The 10,338-nt window shown below is 41.6% G+C and overlaps 1 protein-coding gene across 1 annotated transcript; it reads left to right on the forward strand.

The window, feature by feature from the left end:
* Positions 1 to 744: 744 nt before the first annotated feature.
* Positions 745 to 10,098, forward strand: BCL10 (BCL10 immune signaling adaptor). Its single transcript, XM_081086412.1, has 3 exons — positions 745 to 1,063; positions 7,153 to 7,441; positions 9,564 to 10,098. The coding sequence occupies exons 1-3, from the start codon at positions 1,007 to 1,009 to the stop codon at positions 9,911 to 9,913; spliced, it is 696 nt and encodes a 231-aa protein (XP_080942538.1). The 5' UTR covers positions 745 to 1,006; the 3' UTR covers positions 9,914 to 10,098.
* Positions 10,099 to 10,338: the final 240 nt, after the last annotated feature.

The following is a 10,338-nucleotide window of genomic DNA, read 5'->3' on the forward strand; positions in this document are numbered from 1 at the left end:
TAACCAATGGACACAAGACACTGTGGGGTAGGGGAGGCCGGGGGAAGGTCAACGGGGAAAAAAGGGAGACATATGTAATACTCTTTGTAATAATTTAAGCAATAAAATAACATTTTATATATATATACATATACATATGTATATATATATAAATTGAGAGCACACTGTATGTCGAGTACCTCTAAGACACTTAACATTTATATTTCATTTTCATGGCAGCCCTATGGAGGCAGCCCTTTTTTACAGATGAAAAAGAAAACATATATATAATAAACAGTAACCAAAAAGCACAGAAACGTTAAATTGTTGACGCGGTGGGACTGTAGGTGCTTTCGCCCTGTCAAACATTTCTTTTCGTGTTGGAGTTAGGCGTGTGATCCTGTAATTTAAGGGCTTGAGTGGGCAAACACAGCACAGGAACTCGGAGGGCGGGGTCTGGGAAAAGGGGAGGAACCCAGAGGCGCAGAGGAGCCGCCGAGAGGAGACTCCGCCAGCCAGACGTCAGCGAGGCGGGGAGCGCCGCGGGCGTCGCAGCCACAGCTCCCACCCGCGGAAACGATTCCTTTCCGGGAGGCCCACCCGCGGCCACATGCAAATGACCTAAGGCTGGGGGCGGAGCCACTCCCGAAAGGCTCCGGCCGGGCGGGGGGCGGGACAGGATAGGCCCACGGGCTGGTTCTCATTGGCTGCCGCCGAGGGGGGCGGGCTCTTCCCGCGGCCCCGCCTCCCCGAGGGAAGGCACCTGCGCCGGAGCCTTCAGGAGAGGGAAGCAGCGGGGTTCCACGGCCCGCGTCGGACACGTAGGTCTGCGTCGCTGTCACCCTCGAGGCAAGGCAGGAAGCGCTGCGGTTCGACCCCCGAGCCCTTCTGTTTTCGAAGGGGCAGCGCTCTTCCTCCCGACCCGCTCCGCCTCCCGCCCCTCCTCCCGAGGCCGGAGCCCCCAGTTTAGGTGGGGCGCGCTGCCCGAGCTCCCGGACCCGGAAGAAGCGCCATCCCCGCCTCCGCCATGGAGCCCCCCGCGCCGTCCCTCACCGAGGAGGACCTGACGGAAGTGAAGAAGGACGTGAGTAGCACCATCTCGCCCTGGCGCCCCGCGGGCTGGGGGCGGGCTGCCTGCCGCTCGGCGGGCGCGGAAAGCGGAAACCCAGAGTCCGAGTCGGGGGTCAGAGGAGGAGCCTGCGGGTGGGAGGGGCGGGCCGGGCCGCCGGGAGCCTTCATGGAAGTGACCCCCGGCCACCTGTGAATCTACGGTTTAAATCGCTGAAAGCAGAGCTGGGGTGTCCGGGACTTGCTTCGGTGGAGCGTTTCTTCGCCGCCTGCCCCCGGGTGATCCCGCCCCCCCTGCGCTGGGGAGCCGCGCTGTTCGGGTCCGACGGCGCTCGCTCATCCGGAGTCCGGCTCTCCGGGCTGCTGGCTCCCCCTGGAGCAGAGGCTGGACCAGATCAAAGGACCCGAGCCGTGGAGCAAATACATATGTGAAACTCTCTTGCAAAGGGGCCTGGGGGAAGCTCCACAGCTGAAAGCACGACCTGGAATTCCCCTCGTAAGCCAACGCCCACATATTTAAATTGAGGGGAGGGGGGTGAGAACCTGTGGCCCGAGAATTAAATTGACACGCAGACGTTGAAAATACGTAGTGGTTACGTTTTGTTCTGCTTGGATGCGGCAGAAAATCGTAATATTTACTATGCGTCAGCACTGGCTTTGCTGAGATAGGACTTGTTTCTCCTTTTCCCTGTGCCTGTAGTTCTGCCAGTTGAGACCTGCATGAGCGCCTGCCACTGAAATAGTTTATGTCAGTGCAGATTAAAAACAGAGACTCCACGGGAAGTGTGCTCTGGCTCAACAACACAAAACTTACAAAATCATGTTCGTGCACTGGGCAGGACAACAGCTTTTTAAATGTTCATCTGCTTTAAAATCTCCTTTTCTCTCTCCTGTGAAGTTTATTCCATTTGCTCATGGATTCGTTAGCAGGAGGACACGGGACGTAACTTGGACTTTTCTGCCGTAGTGTCCTCGTTTAGCAGATATTTATGGAACACTTGCTATGTGGAAAGCACTATCCTTGAGCCTGGACAGATAGAAAAAATAGCAGGCCCTTCCTTTACATCCTAGTTGAGATGAGATTGGGACATTGATAGTTAATATATAATAAATGGGTGCTGTCTTATTCAGGATGTGTGCCAGTAAAACCATGAACTCAGAGGGCTAGGCTTTGCTCTGTTCCAGAGGCTGTCTCACACAATTGACAGTGTTCCCATTGAATCTGTTCAACAGTCTCTAAGGGAGAGTATTTTCATTCCCGGATCCGGAAGAATTTGATAAAACTGGCAATGAGATATTACAAGTGGAAGAACATAAAACCTGTACACAAACACAGATGTGAAGAGTAGCTTCCAGGCCTTATTTTTTTTCTATGAGTTCACTGATACTCTCCATTTCCATGGTTTCAGCCATATCAGAAATTCATAACCTTGGGGAATCATGGATGAGTTTCAGGAGGCCTATGAAAGAAAAGTGTATACACATATTTTTTAAAAATTTTTGTCATGATATTTTCCCAAAATGGTTTATGACCTTTTCTCTCAACTAGAGGCACTTATTTCCAACTATCTGCTGGAAATCCACTTTTATAACCTGCAGATTCCTCCCCTTGTCTAAAATTGAACTTTTTATCATCCCTCCCCCCAAAGCTTCTTGTTCCTACTGTGTTCTCTGCCTTGATGAATAGTATACCACCATCCATCCTCCTGGAAACTCTCACTTCTTCCCTATGCTCCTCTTTCCCTTCTGCCCCATCTAGTTTACATCATCTTTTTGGTTGAATTTAGTTCAGTTTTATTAATATGGATTACGTGCTGCTATGAAGCTGATACTGAGGTTGAATCTAACAGTTCAAATTTTTAAAGCTAAGATTCAATCCTAGTTTGAAAAGAGCTAGATTTCTTAGGAGGAGGGAGATAGACATAAAATGATAATTATAAGTTATAAAACACATTTATCCAAAACACCATTCACTTGGCACTCTGCTAAGTTCAGGGTACACAGAGTCTAACAACACATACCTGGTTCTTGCCTCCTTCAAACATGTAGGTCATTAGGGTTGAAAACAAATAAATGTATAATTACATTAAGTACTATTAAGGAGACAGACAGATTTTGAGACAATAACGGGGCATCTCCTTGAGGTAGGATGGTCAGGGAAGGTTACATTTAAAGTGGTTCCTGAAAGATATGACAGAACTCAGAATTTGCAAAGATCTTATGACTTGGGGAACAAGGAAAAATGCAGAAGGTTCCCTGAGGTGAAGTTAGGAAGGTGGGCTAGAGCCGTATTATTAAGGGTCTTACAGATGGTAGTAAAGTGTTTGGATTTTTTTTCACAAGTGCTGTAGGGACTTATTGAAGAACTAATGTTATATTTTAAAAGATCCCTCTGCCTATTGTATGGACTAAGGAGAGCAAAAGTGAAAAGAGGGAAGCCAATGAAGAGACTCGTAGAATTTATATAGTTAAGAGATGATGGTGATTTAGATCAGGTTGAAGGCAGTGGAAATGGATGGAGCAGGAGAATTCCAGGTGCATTTTTGAAATAGAAATGATAGGCCTTGTAATGGATTGAATGTAGGAGTTGAGGAAGAGAGTGGAATCAGATTAGTAAATAGAAATGTCAAATCAGCAACTTAACCAACAAGTCTGGAGATCAGAAGAGAGATCTGACCTGGAAAGGTAAGTATGAGATTGAATGTGTTCACCTAGAAAGTTGAGAGCTAAAAGGGAAGAGAGAAATCATAGAAGAATTTTGAAAAGTGAGAAGTTATAGCCACAGAGATGGGAAGAAAGCCAGGAGAGTGTGGTATGCATATGAGGCAAAAAAAGGTATTTCAAGGAAGTAGTGGTCAACTGTGTTCGTGTTGCTGAGAAGATGATTGAAAAGTATCAGATTTAGCATTAAGGAGGTCATTGGTGACTTTGAGAAGAGTGGTGGGACAGAATGGGAATGTCGGGATGAATTGGGAGATGAAAAGTGGAGTCTTGGTATATAGAAAAATGAAATGTATCCATAGGGTACTGCAAGGACAGAGGAGATGGGTGCCTAACTTATTCTGAGGAGTTTAGGTAAAGCTTCCTGAAGTAGATGACCACTGTCCTGGATCTTAAAGGATGAATAACGACTTGGGGTATAGAGAAGAGAAAACAAGATAAAGGTAACAACGTAAAGAAATGTAGAGTTCTGAACAAGCAGTTATAGGTACAACATAAAGTACCAGGACTGATAGAGGTGGTGATAGATTAAACTGGAGAGGTAGGTAGGATCCATACTGTGAAGTGCCCTGTCTGACATTATCAAATAACTATTATATTCACTGTCTCATTTAGTCTTCCTAGCAGTCCTCTAAAGTATTATTATTTTATCAGTAGGGAACAGGACGTTTAGAGAGGTTAAGTAACTTGCCCCAGTTCTCAAGATTTGAACTGAGGTTGGTCTGAGACCTATTCTTCTGCCGATGTTGAGGAAATTGATCCTTTTAAGTCAAGGGTAGAACACAGTGTTTTAAATTTTCAAAAAATTAGCTGGTGACATTTCAATATTAGACTCTATATAACACCCCAGATTTCCATTTTCTTTTGAAAAATTGGAAGATCAGATAGGTGTGTGAAGGAGACTTTTGAGAGGGAGGAGAGAAGTAGGAAGTATAGCTAGGTGTCCATTGTTAATAGTCCATGCAACATATAAGGACCTGAACTAGAGTAATGCTAATAATAGAGATGAAGTGAAGGGACAAATTAGATAAATATAAAGGGTAGAGTGGCAGGTCTTGGTGGGTGGATGATCAGATGTGGCAAGTGAGTGAAAGAGGGAGAAAAGAAAAAGTCAAGGATCAGTTGTAGGTTTTATAGCATGATTAGGTGGGTGGATGAATGAGTTTAACATCAAAGGAAAAGAATAGGGGTAGGTAAATCTGGTTTATGACGTTGAATTTCAAGTACCTTTGGGATGTCTAGGTGGAGAAAAGTCTTGATCACATACACAAATATGGGAATCATCAGCATATAGGTGGTAAAAATAATAACATGAGGTTTTTCAAGGGGTTCATCTTTTATATGTAGTCTGTCCCTATCTCACAACTTAAATTTATGCACTCAATATATATTACGTAATATACTGCAGCAATCTTCTAATTGGTCTCCTCTCACCCTCGTTTTTCCTTCTCCCAGTTCTCTGCAAAAATGTTCTTATTGTTTCTTACTTATAAACCTTAGATGACTCTTTTGGCTACAGGGAAATGTGTGTTCCTCAACATGTTATAAAAATTCTTTTGCCTGGTCAATTGAGTGTTGACTCACCCACCAAGAGGTCACTGGTTCAATTCCCTGTCAGAACACATGCCCCAGTTGTGGGCCCAATCCCCAGCAGGGGCCATGGCGGAGGCAGCCAATGGATGTTGATGCGTCAGTGTTTCTATCTCTCCATTCCTCTCGCTCTAAAATCAATAAAAACATATATTTTTAAAATTTTTTCCATGATTTCACCCCCGTTTTCCTTCCTAATTACATTCCTCACCACCCTGTCACATGCAGCCTGTGTGCCAACTACCCCAGACTTTTTGCTGTTTTGCCACTGTGCACCTTGCCTCTAGCAAAAGTGTAGCCTCTGTAAATTTCCCAGATATTGTAGGTAGAGTGAATTGCTTACTCTGTGCTTCCCCAGTCTTTTAATTTCTGGGTCATACCACATTGTCTTTTAATTATTGGCTTGCATGTGATACGTACTCTCCAACTAGACCATATGCCCTTTACTTGTGGGATTCAAGTCTTGTTGATCTTTGCATGCTCAGACCTGGTATATTAGGTATTTAGATATATGAATGTTTGTTGTGTGAATAAATGAATTTTGGGGTTCAGTGGACTGAGAACTATAGGAACCCTTCACCTAGCCTACTTTTCTGCCACCATATACTAGGGTATTTCTAAAATCTTCCATTGCCTTTTGATCATCATTATAAATGTAAGTCAAATTAGTTATCATTGTTACCATCAGTAATGTTTATTGATCATTAACTTCTCTAAGAACTTTACATGTACTTACTCCTCATAACACTTAAATGAGGAAACTGAGGCACAGAGGAGTTACTTACCCGTTTGTAGTAAACGGAGGAGCTAGAATACATCACTGGCTTTGGACTATTGATGCTGTTTATTCGGACCCATGTCATTTTTCTGCTAATTAAGCCCCCTTAGCTGCCTCTCGGGTCTAGACCTGTTTTCTGCGATTTCCTTTAATTTCTTTCAGCATTCACTATTCCTTTAAGTTAGGTTTCTCCTCTTCCCCCCTCCCCTCCCCCCGCCTTCTCCACATCTTTCTTTGTTTTAGATATATATATTTTTTTATTTTATTGATTTTTTTACAGAGAGGAAGGGAGAGGGATAGAGTTAGAAACATCAATGAGAGGGAAACATCCATCAGCTGCCTCCTGAACACCCCCTACTGGGGATATGCCCCCAACCAAGGTACATGCCCTTGACCAGAATCAAACCTGGGACCCTTCAATACGCAGGCCGACGCTCTATCCACTGAGCCAAACCGGTTAGGGCTTCTCCACATCTTTCTGCCTCCCTCCTACTAACTGACTCGCTGAGTTACAGTCTTTCTAGCTGACTCCAAAGATAGACACATTATGGGTCCTTTTAGTTTAGTGAGGCGTTTTTTTTTTTTATAATGGTTTTACTCAAGGAAGATGGAAAATTAACAAACATGAGGAAGTTGTAAGCTATGGGACCTCAAGTTACCCTCTCTGGTCCTGACTAATTCTGGATTCCTTGATAAATGGTAACTGAAATGTATGGAAGCCTCTGCCCTCATCTTTAGCCCCAAAGGTGGCCTTCAGCAGACTTCTCTATTCCCACGGACCCAAACCCTTTGGATTACCATGACCTCTTCTCACAATGCCCTGGTCTTGGTTTATAGATGTGAAAATGAGATCGGAGCAGGACAGAAGCTGTACGGAATGTCTCATCTAGGACTTATTTTGTCTACTTGACCTTCATCTTAATAGCATGCATTTAAGTAAGCCTGAAGTTTCCTACGTGATTTCCTTAGGTGTTAAAAAAAAAAAATAACATTGAAGCACATTTTATGTCTTTCAGGCTTTAGAAAATTTGCGTGTATATCTGTGTGAAAAAATCATAGCTGAGAGACATTTTGATCATCTGCGTGCAAAAAAAATACTCAGTAGAGAAGACACTGAAGAAATTTCTTGCCGAACATCAAGTAGAAAAAGGGCTGGAAAATTGTTAGACTACTTACAAGAAAACCCCAAAGGACTAGATACCCTTGTTGAATCTATTCGGCGAGAAAAAACACAGAACTTCCTGATACAGAAGATTACAGATGAAGTGCTAAAACTTCGAAATATAAAACTAGAATATCTGAAAGGTAAATATCTTAGGTATCCAAGATATTTATAAAATGTAACAATGCTTTTAGAAGTAAAATGCAAAACAATAACAAAAAAACCAGAAATGATCATTTTGCTTTCATTGAAAAGTTTAAGCTTCAGAATTACATTCATTTGCATTTTTAACTTATATATAGTAGGATGTCATTATACTGGAAAAGTGGACTATCACTTAAGTGGAATATAACTTAATGTTCTATATTTATATCCAGTTAACAGTATAATTTATAGAAAATATAACTATAATAAAGTCCCAGTATACACAGGGGTTTGTTTCTAAAGTCAGCAGAATGGCAGCTTAATCTAGTCAAAAGTAACTCCTGAAAATGCACTTAACACATAAAGAATAGTGTATAAGCAAAGTATTTTAATAAGTCCAACTCAGTGTTTCTCCTACCAGTTGACCACAAGATAAAGTAGTTGACTGTGTTTATAAGAATCATGTTGTATAAATTATACATAACTTTAAACACTAGTGCCTGTACAATTTAAATTCCCCTCTCACCCTAAACCCCATCTCATTCTCCATCTCTCTTTCCAGAGCAGTTACGTTAAATGTGTATATGATGTAGCTCTACTCCAGCTGCGTTAGGCACTGGGAATACAGAAATGAGTAATTTGGGGTTCTGCCTTTAAGGAGATCACTGTCTACATGTGCATGCTGGAACACAATGGAAGTTTCCCCTTCTGAGCCATATTTAAGAAAATAGTTTCTATAGCATGGAACAGACATGCTGACTGTATTGTGAAATTGAAAAACTAGTGGGAAAAAATGATATATAAATGTGCTTTATAGACTTCAAGTTTTACATAACATTTGTCAACTCAGAAGGTTCTGCGTCAATAGATAGTTGTGGGTTGAATATTTTCGCTAAGCCTAACAAAAATAAATTGTGTTTGTGTTTATTCTTTCTGTATTGAGGCTAATTGTTGGCTATACCCTTTTGATATGGTAAAATTCTTTGATCAGAACAACTGCCATCACTTAAGTAAATTGTTAGATTGAAAATCAGAACATTATTTAATGTGAAGAGGAAACCTGGGATCTAGTTCTCTCTTTTCAATGAAATAGTCCTGGAATGCTGGGCATGATTTCACTGGTTTTGGCCCCCTTTTGCCTATCTTTAATAGTAAGAGACTAAAAAAAAAAAATAGAGGCTCTCCCAGATGACCTCTAAAATCCCTTCCACTTCTAACACCCTGTGATTCAAGACTCAGTAATTAAGATTCATTAACTCACCCTAACTGGTTTGGCTCAGTGGATAGAGCGTCGGCCTGCGAAATGAAAGGTCCCAGGTTCGATTCTGGTCAAGGGCATGTACCGTGGTTGCAGGCACATCCCCAGTCGGGGGTGTGCAGGAGGCAGCTGATCGATGTTTCTCTCTCATCGACGTTTCTGACTCTCTGTCCCACTCCCTTCCTCTCTGTAAAAAATCAATAAAATACAAAAAGATTAATTAACTCATAGAATTTTAGCTATACCCTGTTAAAATTTTGTTTTTATTAGATAATGGTTTTTTGTGCCAATATGTTAAAGAATATTAGTTGTGAAAGCCATTTCTTTCTCTTTTTTTAATATATAATTTTTTATTTCAAAGAGGAAGGGGGAGAGAGAGAGAAAAACATCAATGATGAGAGAGAATCATTGATCAGCTGCCTCCTGCATGCCCGCCCCTACTCGGGATTGAGCCTGCAACCGGGCATGTGCTCTTGACCAGAATCAAACCTGGGACCCTTTAGTCCACAGGTCGACGCTCTATCCACCAAGCCAAACCAGCCAGGGCTGAAAGCCATTTCTTATTTTATGAAAAATTTTAAGGACTACTTTATTTTTCCCAGGTCTTTCAATGGTTAAGGATATAAGTATACGAAATGAGTTTATAGCATGTTATTTAGCTTCCTTGAGACTATTTCCTTACCTAAAAATGTATATAATTGTATACACTTCATAGTTGTTGGGAAAAGCAAATGAAATGTGAAATGGATTATGACAGAATTTATAAGTTATTTAAATTTTGTGTGGTAACTAGTTTGTAATATTTAAAATTGAACTCTATTTTCTTGTTACTTTTTATTAACATCTGAATAATTTTATTGTAGGACTAAAATGTAGCAACTGTGAGCCTTTTCCAGATGGAGCCACAAACAACCTCTCTAGATCTAATTCAGATGAGAGTTATTTCTCTGAAAAACGGAGAGCGTCCACTATGTACCATCCCGAAGGAGAATCCAGCACAGCCCCCTTTTTTTCTACTGATTCATCTCTGAATTTGCCTGTCCTAGAAGTAGGCAAAAGTGAAAACCCTACATTCTCTTCAACTACACTTCCCAGACCTGGGGACCCTGGGGCTCCTCCTTTGCCCCCAGACTTGCAGCTAGACGAAGAAACTTGTGGAAACTCTAGTGAGATGTTTCTTCCCTTAAGATCACGTGCTCTTTCAAGGCAATGACTGTTTACAGCCTCTTCTATTTTTTTAATAATGACTAATATTTGGAAGGATATGAATCTTTATAAAACTGCTATAATGACTTATTAACACCTGACACATGTCTTTTTAAATGCAATGTAAGCACACTTTGTAAATAGACTTTTGTGGATACTTTTAGATAGCTAAAGTAAATCATGTTGATCATGTACTTTTGAGAATTTTGTGGGTTTGGGGTTTTTTTTTGTTTTTCATTTTATAGGTATTTGCTGTTTTCACATTTTTTATGTTTTAAGACCAATTTTAATAGGGAACATTTCTCTATTTGATAATAGAGTCTCAGACTGGGAATGATGTTTCTCAGTGCATTTGTGCTAGAAATTTTCACAGTCTAATAGTCCTTTCCAACCATCTAGCAGTAAATATTCAGGATGAAGCTGTTTCTAAAT

The sequence above is a fragment of the Myotis nattereri genome, assembly GCF_964212035.1.
Source record: "Myotis nattereri genome assembly, chromosome: 3".
In the NCBI taxonomy this organism is placed as follows: domain Eukaryota; kingdom Metazoa; phylum Chordata; class Mammalia; order Chiroptera; family Vespertilionidae; genus Myotis; species Myotis nattereri.